Here is a 17,998-nt window from a genome sequence, read left to right on the forward strand (position 1 = left end):
CGAGCCCTCGTTGAGTGGTCATTCACCATTTTTTTTTTTTTACTGTATCGCGCTTTTTTTGTAATTTCAAGCAGTTTAGATGCCCCGTGGCATCATGCTGCCTTCCACAGGTCAGTCGTGGTATTACACCTAGTTTGGGAAGAGACTTGTGATCGTCGGTGGAAATATCGTTATGTGTGTAATTTTATTTTTTTTCGTGAGGCGTGTGTGTGCGTTGTCGTTTTGAGTACACAACACAATAAAATCAGAAGAAAACACACATGCTGATTTTGCAATCTGTCACATTGAAAAATTGTTAAAACGTGCAGCCCGCTTTTCACACGAGTGGTGAAAACAAAATTGCACTCATTATTTTTAATTACAAGGCTTCCATTGTTCTCGTTAACTTTCTTCGTTGATTGGCTGGGATAAATCCCGTTTCGGCTAATTGCTTTTTTTTTGTCTAAAATCCCACTAATAGTTGGAAGAAGGCTTGCGTCTTGATCGAGAAAAGAGCTGATGTGACTTTCCGCATGTAACAAATGTGATCTTGTGACATCTCATCCCGATGGCAACGAGCACACATAACAGCTCCAACTGAATCGGCTCCAAACGCCTTTTCCAGCTGCTGAATGTGATTTATTGCACTTGCACAGAACTCGCGCTCGGAAATTGTCGGCGTCTCAGCAGCAAACTGACTAAATCTGCTAGCTTGCTAACAGCACCTGATAGCAGGTAAACAGCGGGCGTCACGTGTCATAATGCAGCACGCCGCACGCCTGGCTCATGCCTGATCCTGCCGCCCTTCACGGCTTCCTCCCTCTTCCTCTCAGCACTCCCTTTTGCCTTCAAACGAGGCAGCTCTCGTCCTGATTAGCAGCCTTCACCTCGAACATATTCGCTCTGTTCCGCCAGGGGGGATTAAGTGCAGATACATGACATTTCGGGCCATTCCAAGGATCTGAGTCAGCGCATAAACAACTCCTACGCTATGTCAGGGAAATATTTATCTTTGCTCGTACAACTTCTCGAGATAGTGTCAACACTGCTGAGAGACACAATTCCACTCGTGGATGTGGAAGGGAGAGGAAAAGCCTTCGTGGAAATACTGGAGTGAGGAAAGAAAAGTGTGGCCCGCTCCACTGATGAAATACAAGTCACGCATCTCAAAATGTTTTACTAGTGCCACAAAAGTTGTGCGTGCTCTTTGAGGTACATGGCGGGAAAAAAAAAAAAAATCAGTCTGAGCACAGTTCAGTTGTATTTAACTTTTCTGCTCAATACATTTGCATTGAATATTAAACAGATTAAAGATTTATTCAAGAATTTTTTTGTCGCAGATTTGTATAAGATGCATTCTTATTGAATTTCTATTGAAGTAAAAAATATATATTTCTTATGATTATGTGCAGTGCTTGGTCAAACGAGGCATAATGTTGCAGTGGCTTTTTCATATGGAATATGCTTTGAAGGAATAAAATATTTGTTTCATTTTTGGATATGTTTCTTGGTATAAAAATTGGACAAGATGAATCATTTTTTTTTTTTTTTTTCTTTAAGCCAACACAAATTTTGATATTCGGCGGAATGAAATTCTGATAACAGATTCATTGGCCAATTAATTAAAAAAAAAAAAAAAAAAATTACATTATATATATTATAAAAATAATCTCCTACTTTATATTTCTAATCATTTCAAAAGTAAAACGCAATCCAAATCATTTCATTCATTTTTCTCTCTCGTCCGCAGTAACCACCACACTATCTCCAGGCTCAGGCCACGCCAGAAGATGCAATGACACAGAGAAAGCCTTCTGTGTGAATGGCGGCGACTGTTACTTCATACATGGTATCAACCGGCTTTCTTGCAAGTAAGTTATCCATTTTTCATTTTTTTTTTTAAATCTTCATTGAAGTGTCCACCGGTTGAAACGCAAAGCCCTTTTCGTGACAGCATTTGTAATCTTCTTCATCGCAGCAAGAGTCTTCCTTTCCCCGCTGTTTTGTTATGCTTTGTTTTGTTGCGAGCACTTGATTCCTGTTGTTCTTTCTTTCAGCGGCAGCCCGTCAGAGGAAAATGCTGCCTAACTGCCCACCTGTTGTGTATCGCGGCGCTCATAATGGAGTGCGGCGTCGGCGTGCTCATCCTTTTATGTCCCGTTTAGTGTACAACACGCGTTAAAAGCCCTTTTTTTCAAAATGTCATGAGTCACCGTTCTACTCGGGAGCAAATATTTATGCCTATTAGGGGCCCCCAATGAGGTAAATAGAATCATTGCTTACATTGAAGGTCCTTGGCAAGGGGGGGGGGGGGTCGTGACACGGCGGCGAAATTGCGCTTGTCGGAAAGAAGCCAGGTGACATTATCATAAAAACAACTTGTTTTTTATTTACCATTGAGATTTTTGTTTGCATTAGCGTCACGACCGAGAGCCATTACTCAGATATACGGCGAAACCTTTGAGGTGCAACGTAATCCGCAATGTTATTTACTTGAGGAAAAAAAACAAAAAAAAATCATTCCGGGGTCAAATTGACAGGCTCATAAAAAGGTTTAAAGTAACATTTTGATATATTGACTCATACACTGCCATTGACGGATATAGAAGACAAAAAGAAAAGTATATTGATACCAAAACTGTCAGTGAATGAGTTAAGATGTGATGCATTAAAAAAATAAAATAAAATAGTCATCACTCGACTCTAAAAAAAAAAAAAAAAAAAAAATGAGAATCACTGTATGCTTACTTCTTTTGGAATCCGTTTAGGAAGCAAACAAAAAAAAAATGTCGATTACACGCACAGAGGTAGAATCTTGACGTCCACGCCAGATGGCCTGAGTTTGCAGTGCAGTGCAAATATGAAATATTCCATGACGGCAGTTCATTCAGTGTTGCAAAATAGGGCACAAAAAGCCAAAGACACACCTTATCCGCTTCCTACGAAAGGTCCTCGACACATAACGACAGGCAGAACAATTAAAGGAACAATAAACCCGAGTATCCACTCGTTGCCATTTGTACAACAGAATAAGTCGATTAAATTGAGACGCGATTATCATTATTTCAGTATTCATACTAATTGTGAATTTTATATCTAGTGGTGCGCTGATAGATTCTTCTAAAAAAAAAAAATGCCTTGGCTCAACAAAGTTTGGGAAACACTGCTTTAAGGATTCCATTGTGACCTGTTTTTCCCCCTTTATTTATTTATTTATTTTTTTTGGGTTGAGTCCATTCAATATCCGATCCAACCACTGTACTAATCCGTCGCAGCTAATAAAATCCATTCTTGTACTTGCAAACACAAACTATGCACTCCCTCTTGTCATGGCTGTTAAATATCGGGTTGCATGCTCCGTTGGACCATATGTCGCTAGATCACGACGACTTAGGCCAATGTGATGCAGGAGCGGCAACGCTGGCGCAGCTTCAGCGCCCAGTTGGCCCCCGCGAGGAAGACTGCTCGACGAGCAATGCGGATATGGCCGCAACAGCCGTTCAATACGCTATGTACAAATTGGAGGCAGCAATAACTCAATTGCTGTAGCTAATTCACTCACGGCCCCGGGGCATGGCTCCAGAAGAGTTGGATAATGCAGTGAAGGCCCGCGGGGGAATTTGTTCCCCCCACAGCCATCTCATTCAATAGAGGCCAGGCATCAGTGGGTATTACTCACCGACGAAACAAGTGGTGCAGACAGCTCGGCCTGCGTTTATGTCCGACTCATTCACTCTTGTGGACAAACTTTTTCAAAGAGGGGCAAAGGGTAAGACATGATCCATGAGCAGATATTGTAAAACTCATTCACGACCGGCTGAGTAAAAAAAATAAAAAATAAATAAAAATCTTTAAAGATCTTTGACGTCTTTAGCCGTCAATGGCAGTATATGAGTTAAGTTGTTTTCACCTTAACAATGGAGCACCAATCGGATTTTTAAATTTTAATTTTTTTTTAATGTATTTTTTTCATATATAATAAGTACTAATTTGCGTGTTTATATTTTTAGACTCGGGCCTGTCAATTTTTGCTAAACGCACAATCAATCTCCCCGCAAGATTTATGTGCTTTTTGTTCAAGACAACGTGTAAGCCGTTACAATAAAAGCGTGATCACAGACTGCGCAGCTGCACTGAATTTGATTCCGAAGTTCCAGTTGTGCCATTTTTACGCCAACTTCCCGTCATCTCATCAGTCAGGGTGAATAATTAAATGTTGAACATTATGTTTCTCCCGGGAGGCGTTGTGTGAAACCAGTAAATCGCTCGCCAGTGACCTTTTGTTGGACTGCCGGTCTCGTTGTGAATCCAAGCGGAATGTCGGTGCTCCTAAAAGAGCAACTGCTCATCCTAACGGGACTTTAATGAGGAAAGATGGCTCGGGCCAAACAGAATTATTTTAACATACATCTGAACGTCAAAAAAAAACCAACAAAAAAAAACCCCGTCACTTTACATGCATGCAAAAAGTGATAAACGCTTTTGAATTTGCTTTGGGAACGTTTCCATGTTTCGATATTTATCTTGAGCTTGAAATATGACGGCGTTTAGAATTGATCACACAAGTCAACCTTTGAGCCCGGAACGGATATCCCGAAAGTAAAAAGGTATTAGCTCGCATTACGCTTTGCTGCACAAGCTTCCAATTGACGTATTGATTAGCTTCAAAGAGCTGCAATGAGCTCTCGCTTCTCCCTTTTGCCCTTTAGGCCCAAAAGAGAGCGGGCTTAAGTCTTTAAGAACATTTTAAGATAAGCGTCCACCAGCTTTTGTATCATCACTCGATAAAAAAAATGTATTGACTTTTTATATCCGCCAAGAAGGTGCTTCTAGGAACTTATTAGAGCGTATTTTCCTGTTGTGACTTTTATATGTACATTCGCCTTGTTGTTTTTCAGATTCTCCCACGGATGTACACATTTTTTTTTTTATTTGCATGTTTTTATTTCCACAACAATTTATGAAAATGAGAAAAAAAAAATTAACGTGACAATCCCATGTTGCCAATTTTGAGAGATGTTTTGCTTTGTCTTGTCAAGGTAAGGCCATCTTATTTGAATTTGGCAGCTCACCTGGAAAATCCCGCCTTGAAATCTCCGTCAATGTTGTGCTTACGTCGTGTCGCTAAAAGGAGTTTGAGTTTCATCCAGAACCAGATTTCCTTCTGGATCCAAATGTTAATACCACATTTGCTCACTCACTGAGCGCACAGATGACAAATGTTTCAACTTTGGCACTTTGTCCGTTTCATATTTTTTTTTTTTTTTCATTCTATGGCCTCACAATTTCACACCACTTTTGCAATTTGCTTATTGAAATTAAATATTGTCCAGTATATTATATTCCACGTATGGTTTACGATTTTTGGTGTATTGTTGACTTTACTGAATTCATTCTGAAGATATTTTTCATTTGAATTACATAACATCATTTGACATGAGAAATTACCAGTAAAGTCCACATTCCATCAAAACGGTTTCACGTTCTGTATTCTAATGACTGCATTTCCCCCCATATTTCAACTTGAAGTCCGCCCGACGTTCACCTCGCTGTATTTTCCTGCCCGTAACACTTGTGTGCTCCTTCCCAGATGTCCCGATGGATACTTTGGCCCTCGATGCTCAAAGATCGAACCTCTGCGGTTGCACATGCCCAATCCTTTCAAAAGTATGTTCACTTGATATGAGCAGCTGAGAACAGAGACACAGTTGTCACTGGATTACCTCTCTGGACTTCCGCCGAAACACCCCCCACCCTGCTACTGCTCCGCGCACCCACCAAAAACCCGGTTCTCTTCTTCTGTATCCTCTTCTTCCTCCCCCCGCCCCTCTCTCTCAGGTCAACGCGCACCGGGCCTCGCACAGTGGTGTCACTCATGGGAACGCTCGGCCTCTGCCGTCCATTAGTCGAGCTGTTGGTCTAATTCTCTCTCTCTCTCTCCCCCCCCCCCCACCACACCCTTATTCTTGCACACCCACTCGCTCACCCACCACCCTTCCTCCTCCTCTTCCTCCCTCTTTTTGTGGCTTTCAGGTGTCCAAATGACTTTACTGGTGATCGGTGTCAAACCTACGTTATGGCACGTTTCTACCGTATGTCAACTTCCTCTTCTGTCAGACTCCCCTCGAGTCACATGTGCATTTGTGGACCCCATAGTCTCGTGTGTCGTCCGTCCAGACCTATAAATATGCAAGCCCTCGTATTGTGCGCTGCTTGTTTCGCATGTCACGTCCTAATGCACGGTCGCATGAGCTTTTCGGAAAAACCGCTAATGTCGTTTTGTGTGTTTGTTGGCGTAGAATGTGGCGACTAAAATGACATGTTTGTGGGCCGGCTCCTTATTATGTTTGCTCTTGTGTTAAAGGGACAGTCTAAAATGTTTTATATCGGCGTAAAAACAAAAGTGCATTATGTTGACAACTGCATAAAAAAAAGTTACAATGCAAATCTCTAATCATGCCCACTACAATCTCTGAAAATATTAAAACAATCAGCACAATATTTTGGATGTTCTCCCCGTGCCTGTGTGGCTTTTCTTCGGGTATTTTTTTTTTTTAGACTGTCCCCATGTTAAGTGGCAATCATGTGCATGTTTAGCCCCGTTTCCACCAAGCAGCACTGTTCGGTGTTGGTTCAGGTAGCGTCTTGTCTTCTTTCGTGTTTCCAATAACTCACCCGTACCACTTTTAATGCCTCTTCGTTGGGGTAAGCGTGGCTTCGTAATGGAGCTACCCACCGATTACTGCAATGTGTTGCTGAGTAGACAAAAGAAAAATGTCACAGACTTGCTAGAACAGGAATGAATTGGAAAGCCACCACATCATATTTCATTCCCGTTTTGATCTTCACCGAACTTTACCGCTTGGTTGGAAATTTTGTTTATTTGTTTGTTTGTTTGTTAACATTATAACGCCAAATTTAAAATGACTAAGCAATGTATCATTTCCATGAAACTTTACGGGCGGGTGGAATGTGGCAAAAAGATGCATATATCGGAATTTATTATTTTATCTTACACATATTCCCATTGTTGTGCGTCACCTCCCATGAACCAGGAAGCCGCAACACTCCACTCGATCCAATCTTGGATTTTACTTCTAAAGAGTTCTCCATTGGCAGAAGTTTACGCAAGTCGCCTTTTAGTTATAAAAGCATCGCTAAAAACAACAAATCTAATGGTGGCCTCGTTCGGTTGCGCAATCCACGAATGTTAATCATTTCTGTTCGACAAAATTGGCCCAAAAATCCCAGTCTGTGATTTTTATCAAGACGGTTTCTGACACGGTTCCTCCACATTTCCTAAATATAAAAACAATTAGCTTTGACGTGGCGTGACTGCTGTCAGACGCGACTCGGGACATAAGCCTGATGGTGGTGCAGATTGCTAAGATCTGATCAGCTCACATTCTCTCATGACAGTTTGATTACCGAACAGGAAGTCAAAAGTAGAAAAATATTTCAAAATATGAAATGTTTGGATTGAAGATATCCCGTTAGGCTGTTAGTCCAACATCAAACTTGTGTGATATGTTATGAGTGCAGGCTTCTTAGTTTTTATTAGTGTTTGAGTTGAGTTTTTATTGGTTTTGGTATTAGTCTTAGATTTTTTATTCTATTTTTTTTAAGTATAAGGATGAGGACACTATGAACATTTTTAATATAATTGTAGTTATAATTAATTTGGTTTTTCGGGCATTTTTTTTTCATTGCAGTAACAATGTTTTTTTTTTTAATTTTAATTGAAGTTATCAGCTTTTTTTATCAGCTTTCGTTAACGATAGTAACCTTTCACACAACACAAGTATACACAAGCTCGGCCGAAGGCCGTGTTCACTTAATCCTCTTCAACTTTGGCATGCACTTTAGAACATTTTTTTGCATTTAATGATTTCACACACACACAAACACCCACCCATACACACAAACACACACAGATGTTGTGCTGTCACACCAGAGACAATAACTGCTCCCTCAGATGTCCTCACACGCCGTATTACCGTTTGGAAAAGCCAGTTTTAACCCTGCACTGCTGCATGAGGAAATAGAAGCCAATATATCCATCAAATGGATTAATAAAAAAAAATAAAAAATAGACGAAGGTGAAGTCCAGAATTTTTGATCTGACAAAGAAATCCACTTTTTTGCGACGATCAGTGAAATTTTGACTCAGATTTCAGTTTTTTTTCGGCCTGCTTCTGAAGTACAATAATCTGCGCTGAAGCATTCCCTTTCAAATAACGCATTATATTTTGGAAGTGAAGTGACTTGGACAAGATTGATCTCCCTCTGAAATTGTTGGTGAAATGTATTTACAAAAAAATTAAAAAAACAATCAAGGCTACAAGTAAAATATATACTTGTTTTTTTTTCCCCAGAGGATTGATGAGATATTTTAATTTTTTGTTTGACCTATAAACGCTTGCGCAATACACATTTTAACATGCGTTTTCATTTATGGCTACGAGGTACCAAAAAAGAAAATCTACCTGTTGCTGAACATATCCCTTAATTCATAAATATTACCAAATATGGGGGGATAACCTAGTCAAGTGGGGCCTCAAGAACAGCGCTGACTGCCCGTGCGGAAACCCCAAACAAACGATGGCCCACATTCTCCAGGATTGTGGCCTGAGCAGCCCGTGCACAGACAATGACCTTAAGCTAGCAAATAACACCGCTCGTCAATGGCTATCAGTATGGAGCGATAAGATATGATGACCAAATATAATCCTATTTTGTGTATTCTAATATGGCTATTATATTCTTATTATGAAAACCTGATGTGGCCACGTGGCTTCAATTCACGGCCCTCCCAGTTTGTCGCAGTTGCTCAAATTTGTTTGGCAAACGTGAGCATTGTTTGCCTTCATGTTGGCTCATCGTTGTTCTTCTGCGATTTGGTTCTCACCCTACGGTAAACGTAACGCACCCTGCTTGACGTTCTCATTTTTTTGGCAGAGGAAAACGCGGTGTGTGGGAGAACGCGGCGCTCTGCATTCAATTTAACTTTGCTGCAGCTGTGCGACGGTATCAAGGACAGAATTTATCTCTGGTTCTTGTCCAGCTGCATGAACGCATTCCAGGCTTGAGCAACTTTTTTTTGTTCAAGCTAGAGCATTAGAGAGTGAGAGAGCCCTTTTTGGAAATGTAAAAGAACGTGTTAATATCATGAGAAGAAAATAATAGGTGTCCTTTTGTTTGTTTTTTTTAAAGTCCAAATGCATGCCGTGAGCTACCATTGAGAGGACTCTCCCGTCCACATGTGAGCCAGCAAGTAATCAATATATTTAAAAGATGACTATTAACCTGCGCTTCTTCAAACATGCTGATCCACACGAAAAACTCCAGCTCTTGGAAAGTCACATCCGACGAACATGATGGATGTCGCGATGAGCCTTCCAAGTCAACTTTAAGACACTGTTGATATTTCACAAATAAATCAAAATTTCTCCCGTCGAGTGCGAGCCAACAGGCACATGCGCGCACGCACATCCAATTCGGCTTCCTGCAGGGCCACCACCCATCCCCAGGAGATGCTGTAGCCCATCGAGCAGGAGGATGGCTCTTTTTAACAAGCGCGTGTTGTCCTAAGAACAGCTGGGACTTGCTTGGACGCAAAATCAAGCGAGCGAGCTGCCAGAGATATGAACGCAGCCCTCGACAATTATTCCCATTCACGCTGATTGTTTCAATTATGGTACGATAAACGCTTGTTTCAACCTGCCTCTTCGAGGGTTGGGTGTGTTTGGGAACACAAAACGTGGTGCGCTTTTTTTTTTTTTTTTTTTTTTTTTTTTTTTTTGCGATGATGAGTACGTGGCGATGCGGGCGGGTAATATGTGACCTGCTATATTTGACCATGAAAATGACGTCATAGATTGTACATTTAAGAGAATAGGAGGTTAGGATCTTTTGTGTTTGCGTGTGCGTGCGTGTGTGTGTTGCATGCTGCCTGCGCAATGTCCCATCGTTTAAATGTTGCTAACAACGCGTGACAGTTACTAATTCTAACGAGGGTTCACTTTATTGTGTGTTTGTCCCACTATATGTTCGGAGGTTGCTCTTTCATAATCTGCTCTTTTGTTTCTCTTTTTTGTTGTTGTTGTTTTTCTTCCAACTGTCAACTTTCTGCCATGGCAGATCATCTTGGGATTGAATATATGGGTATGGAAACAATTTCCATTTTGATTCTCAGTCCTGCATAGATACTAAAAATAAAATCAAAGAGAAATTCTCATTTTGACATGCATCCCGTTCCATCTGTGGTGTGACCTGTGAATCGTACCGTCCCCTCGATTAACCAATCAACCCCCCCCCCCCCTCCCCTGGCCCCCCCCCTTTGGGTCAAACATACGCTCACTCGTTCAGAGTGTGTAAACCCTGCAACTGATTGTCCATCAAACATGATTAACATGGATGTCATCACCTGCACCTCTCGCACATGCGCGTCGAGTCGACCGTCTGACTCACATCAGCGCCGAATCCTACTTTTGTTTCCTCATTCCATCTTTAACAAGCATGATATATCATGTTTGTAGCTGCCAGATGCCTTTCAACTCTCGCCTGCTTTCTCTTTGCATATGCCTTCTCTTTCTTTTACTTCTCGAGATTTATACTACCCGTGTCTTGTCTCACTCTGTCATAAGTAGAGCTGAAATTTGCCTATGCAGTAGACGAAGTCTGCGCTGTTTGATTTAGCTTTCAAGGAGTGGTTGTTGATATGAGCATGCCGTGCTATATTTAGAGCCTACGGTCATGATTTGCTTCTGTTTGCTGCTATTTCCGTCCTCCTTTTGACAGCTCTCATTTTCATCAAGCTTTTCCAGAAAAAGTACTTTAGTGGTTTGAGGGTGAATTGAACACTCGCACGTGGGACATAAAAGTTGAACATTTGATCGGAGAGTTTCATGGGAACGTACTGAAATTGCAACATTCAAAGTGGGCTACTTGCGCAAAATACGATTGTGACACCATTTTTTATTTTTTTTTTCCAAGTGCTCTGCTTGCCCATGTGTTTAAATCAGCGGCTACACCCGTGCTTGTCAATTATTTTTTGTTAAGCCCCCCCCCCCAGCAAGAAGAAAACAATTCACCCCCCAAACCCCCACCACCACCACCCATTCTCCACCGCAGCTATGAATCATAACATTTTTGTTGTAAACCAAACCTACACCATTAGAGTTAATATTTGCTGCGCACAATGGGCAAGGAGAACACCACTGCCAACTACTGGAGTGGATGTACAATTACACTTCATTTTAGAACGGCTGAAGGAAAGCATGATCCCCAGGATTATATCCCCCCCCGCCCCACTATTTGAGAAGCATTTGAGTTAAACCAATGTTTTTATTCATCAGTAAAGATAACCCAGTTTACCACAATAATAAAAAAAAAAAACACTGATATATGTATTATGTCAGAAACATAAATTGGCCCAATGACGTCAATTGGCTTGAAAACGGATATAGGAATTGCAATAATGTTACATGTTTATTACAGTATTTATCCTTCCCACTGAGGAGGGAGCAAAGTCTAACCCTCAAACTCACGCAAACCTTTCTCTGGAAAAGCTCCCAAGTTTTAATGTTGTCTTTGTGATGATGTAATAGTCAGGGAAGAAGTGTTATAAAGTTCATTCTGTAGCTATGCAGTTTAAAGAAGGAAGCTGCTTATGAAAACGCTGACTGTCTTCTCCCGCTCAGATCTTTGTCCCTCTCTGTTTGTGTTTGTGTGTGTTTTCGTCGCGTGCTGTGGACAGAGGCAGAAGAACTCTACCAGAAGAGAGTCCTGACAATCACGGGCATTTGTGTGGCTCTGTTGGTGGTGGGCATCGTTTGCGTGGTTGCCTATTGTAAAACCAAGTAAGTTCGACTCTAAAATGGACCACAAAGCATGTTGCAGCATTCACGACTTCCACAAAGTGACCACGACTTCCTCAACAGGAAGCAAAGAAAGAAGATGCACAATCATCTGAGACAGAACATGTGTCCAGAACACCCCAATCGGAACCTTGCAAACGGACCCAATCACCCAGGACCAGGACCCGAGGAAATCCCCATGGTAGATGTGAGTTACTGAATATGGAAATGGCTGTTAGTACATAATTAATATACTGTATCCGCAATGCAACTTTATTTTGACCCAGTACATATCAAAGAACGTCCCAGCAACTGAACGAGTCATACGGCCTGTGACAGAAGGATCCTTCCCTGCCAGTCACACCTCTTCCAGATCTCACAATTCTTCCACACGCGCCCACTCATCAACACACAGGTGAGCGCGCATCGGGGGGTGTATCAAATCGGAAAGGCTCCAGAAATGCCTGACACTTTTAATGTTGTTTCAGACCCGAGGAACGGACGTGGAGCCTGGAACATTCGGACAGTGTCCTCTCTGACTCGCCGGGGATGATGTCATCATCAGTGGGGACCAGTAAATGCAGCAGCCCCGCATGCATGGAGGCACGGGCCCGGCGGGCTGCACACTGTGCTTACAATGACCCTCATCGGCCGGCCCTCCAATATGGGGACTCCTTTGACTCCTTGGGAGACTCTCCACATAGCGACAGGTGGGACTGAGGCTCATTTTTGGAGGTGAAAAGTGAAAGATTTGTCACACGGTAATGTAACTGAGTTGCCAAACGACAGCATTCAAAGCACAAAAAAAAAACGTCATCATCAAACCTAACAAGTTATGTGCTGTACTTTGTATGTGCGTGAATCGGGCCTCGAATTGCTCTGCGCAGCCTGATTACATAAGCGACACCCCCTTTAGAGTCTTGTAACAAATAACACGGGCCTCGTCCGTTCTGGCAACAGCTTCCGCATCAGCAAAATCAGCTCTGCTGTGGAAATCTCTCAGGCTCACTTGGCCTTAGTGTGTAGCGCTTCCTAAAGGCTCATCACGCTTCAAAGATCCACAGTGATGTGCCATCAGCGAAATGTAACTTCTGCCAAGTTGCGTTGTGTGGGTGTAATGGTGGCGCATAAGATTGATATCGAACTGAATGTGTCAAGATCATACATACTATACAAAAAAAAAAAAAAAGCATTTTCACTGTCAGAGTTCATTTAACAATGTTTATTATGGTAGCTGGAGTTGCAGGTGGTGTCGAATTGTGTGCGAAGTAGCTAAATTAAGAATCAGTAATTTACTACATTCCACAAATAAGTGTCTCAAATAGCTTATTTTATTAAAGTAGTGTTTAAAAGTAGGTCACCGGGTCAGCTGCAAAATTTCAGGATGCAGAAGATGCACGTTTAGTCAGTTGCATGTCTTTTCAATCTTGCGCCACACTTTGCATTATCAGTCAGAATTGATTATTATGTTGGAATTTTTTTAAAACACCTGCATCAAAAACTGTAATTATTTCCATTAAATGAAAAAATGTCTGCAACCCATTCGAATCACTTAAAATATACTCTATATTAAAAGACTTCATAAAAAAAAAAGAAGTGGATCTTTAATAGATCCCTGGGGAACGCCGGATGATGATGATGATGATGATGATGATGTTAACACAGCTGCATCACAGCTGTGTTCTGCAACCTAAAGAGCTCTCCATTAACCGGCGAAACACATTTCGCATCCGCGGAGAAACCATGCTGACCTTTTTTTTTTTTAGGGAGCTCACTTTAGGTGAGAGACTTTGACCACATTAGACTGATTACCTGTCAATCACAGGGCTGATACATCCAGACAAAAAACAAAAATCACATTAAAATTCATTCCTACGCTCTTCAATTCATTTTAATTCATTATCCTCTGAATTTCTGCAAGCATAGCAAGGCCCATTTGAAATTCAAACCCCTTAAGTGGGAAACCACCATTCTGTCATTGTTAATTACTTTGAATTAGTAGATAATTTCACATGCCTGGACAGAGATTCGGGAACAGGAAGTCATTTCGACGCAGACATGAAACATGTCTACATGTTTATGTTGACGCATTGATTTATCATGTAATGACTTTTTCCCCCGTATTATATACAAAACTGTATTCAGATCATTCATATCCGGCACTTTTGCCCCGGGGCCTTCAGTCAGCCCTCAAACCACCTCTTGACACCACCACTATCAAGCGTGCCGCGTACATCATAAGGAGGAGTTTGCGACCTTGACTCTAATGCGGATTAAGTTGAGTTCTCTTTTTCCCTCCCGACAGATATGTGTCGGCCCTAACGACACCAGCCCGCCTCTCGCCGGTGGATTTCCATTACTCATTGCCCCCGCAGGTGCCTACCTTCCAGATCACTTCGCCCAACGCCAGCCACGCCATGTCCCTCCCCCCCGCTGTCCACAACCCGTACCCCCTGGAAGACAACCAGCCTCTGCTGCGCCGCTACCAAGTGCCCCTCCACGAGGCCCAGTGCCAGGAGGCCTATCGGCAGCAGCGGCGCACCTATCCCAACGACAGCAGGGGCAGCCTGCCCTCCAGCCCCTACCGGCTGGCGGACGACGAAGACTATGAGACCACCCAGGAGTATCTCTCCTCGAGGGAGCAACCAAAGAGAAGCGGGTCGGGCGCACCCGATAGCCGGCGCTGGAGGAGATCCAGACTGAACGGCCACGTGGCCCCGCGCGGATACGAGGCCTCCCGGGACTACGGCTCCCGGAGCTGCCTAACAGGAAGCGAGTCGGAGGAGGACGGCGAAAGCACGCCCTTCCTCAGTATGCAGAACATGAACGCCGAGCCCTCCACCATCTACAGGCCGGCGGACAGTCGGACTCCTCAGTCGTCAGGGCGGCACAGTGCGCATGGGAACATGCAAACAAGACTTACACACTCCCGCTCCAAACCGGACACGACACCCCATTAGCGAGTGACCATGAACCAACAAAAAAGTCAATATAGTATAGACCTGCATCTATAAGAAATATTTTTATTTTATATAACTGACAGATATTCTAAACAAATGAAATATTTATTTTCATTTTAGCAAAAGTTGTCTACTAGTTAACAGCAAAGACTTTTTTATAGGGAAAACTCTATTTATATGTACATTTTGATTTACAGCATAAAAAGATGTGCCAGTTTTTTCACGACGTCAAAAAGAAAAAAAAAAAAAAATAGAGTAATATTGTGGTGCCTTTTGCTGTTTGCCGATGCCAGAGGGCCAGTGGAGGTTTTTGTAGCCTTTCTTATACGGACGCCTCATTTTTTTATACACATTAATGTTTTGTTTTTTGTTGTCGTTTTTTTTTTTTTCCTCTCTGGTTGAACATTTCTTTTCTTTCCAAGTTGCATCCTTTGTGGAGTCGCAACCCACTGGAACGTCCTTCCATATCACGCAATATAAACCACTTTCATCACAAAGTGTATGTTTACATTAATGTAACTCACCTTTTTTGGGTTTTATCATTTGGGATCAAATAGAATGCCTGGTTCACGAATGCCACGTAGATTTTTATTTTTTTTTTTTGCCATCGGATTTGTGTGCGTGTGCGTGCGTGGAGCAAGTGTGTGAGCGCGCGTGTGTGCTACCCTGCTTGCATGTATTGTTAAGAGTTCCAATGGTTGTTAATGTGATGGCATCGACTCAGAGGGTTCGCCAGTGCGCATCAGAAATAAACAGAACCACTGCTTTTTTACAACTACGCCCCCCCCTCTCCTCCGCCCCACGAGCCACCCCCCGAGTAGGCGCAGGTGAAGCTGCGGTAGGTTGTGTTAAGTTATGCAGGTCATTGCTTGATGTGTTTACAGACCCCCCCCACACACACACACACAACCCTCCCTCACATTCTAGCCCCGCCCCCCCACCCACCTTTTCTGCAGGCTCCCCTCATTTGAGCCTTTTATGAGCCTCACAAAACTGAGCCGCTTGGCACCGGGTGACCCCTGCCATCAGAGGTGGTGGGTGAAACAAAAAGATTGCATCTGTTTTCACTCAACTCGTCCCCCCCCCACCCCCTTCTTAAAATCCCATACTTCATCATCCTTCCGTGTCCATTCTGGCTTTTGTGGTCTCTTTTAGAGGCCACACAGTGTCTCAGGATTTTCACCCCCCCCCCCCCCCCGCCCCACCTTAAGCCCTCACCCCTGAAACATGCGCATAAAATCAAGTCGGAGGAAAACAAAACGAGAGAAAACAAGTGGAAAAGCTGTGGAAGGGATCATACAATGCAAAAATATGCAAACTTTCTATTGTTCTGTTTGATGACATCATTTTCCAAGAGGTGACCGTGTGATGTGTGCGTGATGCCTGTAGTGTAGAATGAAGCAACACGATATACAGTCAATGCATATTTAACACAGTTATTTTTCTTTGTAAAAAAAAAAAAAGGCCAAAAAAAAAAGCCATCTATCGAGTTTCTTGTGCACATACTTATTTTATCACTCGGTTTAGAGCGCTTCACTTTTACATGCACACTTCCAGTAATGTCAAGTAGCATTCGAATAGTGTCTCCTCCGATAGTACTGTGTACCTACCGCTTTGTCTTATTGACAGATTTAGTCATATAAAATTCAGCCTGATTCAAGGAATGAAATACATTCAAGCCCCGCCCCCCCTCGCCCCACCACAAAAGAATCAGAAAATTAGAGTGGAAAGCTGACGTTTTGTCACTGTTGGTATGTTGCTATTAAGCATTCCAAATAGATGCTAATGATTATTCTGCACTTCTAACTGGTTTGTGGTAATTGCACAGTGGTCTTTTCATGGGGAATGTTCGTTGGTCACATGTCACTTGCAAGTAATTTCACAATCTCAGCCTCCTAAAGCTCCTCTAATTTAAATTCTGTGAATCCCCTCACTTTGGCAAAAGTCACCATGTTGAGGTCCCACCAGGCATGCCCTACTACAGTTTCCTCTCTTTTCCTTTTAAAGACCCACTTCCACCTGACCTCGCACCCCCCTCACCCTCAGGCTTGAAACTTCTTTCCTCTGCATGTCCTTGTGGTCAAGGTTAGATGGGTGCATGGTTTAAAAAAAAAAAAAGGAGAAAGAAAAAAAAAAAGAAATGGAGCAGACAATTCTATCCCAGTCGGTGAAAGTGTATTTCATTTAACATTCAGCAATAAAAATACAGCAACCAACTCCTTGCCCCACCCCGACATGTCATTCCTGGAATATGCTCGAAATAAAAGAAACAATGCGAGATTGTCATAGATTGTAAAATAAAAATGAAAAATGATTCCACCTGTTCATATGAGGATAATAAATCTTTATTCATATCATTTTTATGATGTACTTATTTCTGCAGAAATGTTTGCTCTGCATCTTTCCTTGTTTGAATGCACATAATCATATGTAAGTGTATAAAGTCACATTTTGGAAGGCATTATAATTTTAGAGTACGTTATACTTTTGGAAAAATTAACAACATAGTCCCCATAATGTATCCTGCAGAGGAGTGGAAACGATGCAACACGTCGTAATATATTTAAATTATTTCCTGTAAAGGTAAAAGCCCGTTTTATAAATACATTTCTTTATACTTTATATAGATATCCCTCTATTTGATAAACTAACTCAAAATCCTCCTGAACTTCATATTGGTCAGAAAAGTGTTTTTTATCTGGCAAAACCAGAATTGTATGCTTAAAATAGCTCTACTGTACTCTATTTTTAGTTTAACAATGACGGAAACCCACCACTAGATGGCAATACCAACTCCAACCCGAACACATCACCCAACATTTAGTGGGTAGGAGTCCCAATGAAATTTCTACGTGCTTTTATGGCATTTTTTTGTAAATTAGAAATGGTTTCTAATTGAGGCATGATGTAGTGATATCGAATTTGTCGGGTAAGTCCCCCCAAATGCACGACACTTCACTGGAGAGACATGAAGTTTAATATAAGCGAAAGGCCAACTTAGTTAGGAGCAAGTGGACAGTTTAGTAAAAATATAACTACAACAGAACGTGGCTGGCATGGGGAAAATGTATAATGAATAACACGCCCTACGAGCGCCTGCTGGGGGAAAGGGCACGAATGACTCTTAAAGATGTTGGCAGACTACATGTTGTCAAGTGCAAACAGGCCATTTGCATTGGTTGTACCTGTTGCTGCAATACT

The 17,998-nt window shown here is 42.2% G+C and overlaps 1 protein-coding gene across 4 annotated transcripts in view; it reads left to right on the forward strand.

Moving 5' to 3' along the window:
• nrg2a (neuregulin 2a) overlaps positions 1 to 17,125 on the forward strand; it is a 74,262-nt gene extending 57,137 nt beyond the window's left edge. For 2 of the 4 annotated variants that reach the window (XM_088278795.1, XM_088278798.1), the window contains exons 4-11: positions 1,730 to 1,850; positions 6,013 to 6,071; positions 10,120 to 10,143; positions 11,738 to 11,840; positions 11,922 to 12,045; positions 12,125 to 12,252; positions 12,326 to 12,547; positions 14,143 to 17,125. In XM_088278795.1, coding sequence (XP_088134921.1) covers positions 1,730 to 1,850; positions 6,013 to 6,071; positions 10,120 to 10,143; positions 11,738 to 11,840; positions 11,922 to 12,045; positions 12,125 to 12,252; positions 12,326 to 12,547; positions 14,143 to 14,797 — 1,436 coding nt within the window. In that variant the 3' untranslated portion in view covers positions 14,798 to 17,125. Of the gene's footprint in view, positions 1 to 1,729; positions 1,851 to 5,569; positions 5,647 to 6,012; positions 6,072 to 10,119; positions 10,144 to 11,737; positions 11,841 to 11,921; positions 12,046 to 12,124; positions 12,253 to 12,325; positions 12,548 to 14,142 lie in introns of all 4 variants that reach the window. The other 2 variants (XM_088278796.1, XM_088278797.1) reach the window with 2 other exon arrangements.
• The last annotated feature ends 873 nt before the right edge of the window (positions 17,126 to 17,998 follow it).

Source organism: Idiotropiscis lumnitzeri, chromosome 17, assembly GCF_059441095.1.
Source record: "Idiotropiscis lumnitzeri isolate Australia: NSW breed Sydney's pygmy pipehorse chromosome 17, RoL_Ilum_1.0, whole genome shotgun sequence".
Taxonomy (NCBI): domain Eukaryota; kingdom Metazoa; phylum Chordata; class Actinopteri; order Syngnathiformes; family Syngnathidae; genus Idiotropiscis; species Idiotropiscis lumnitzeri.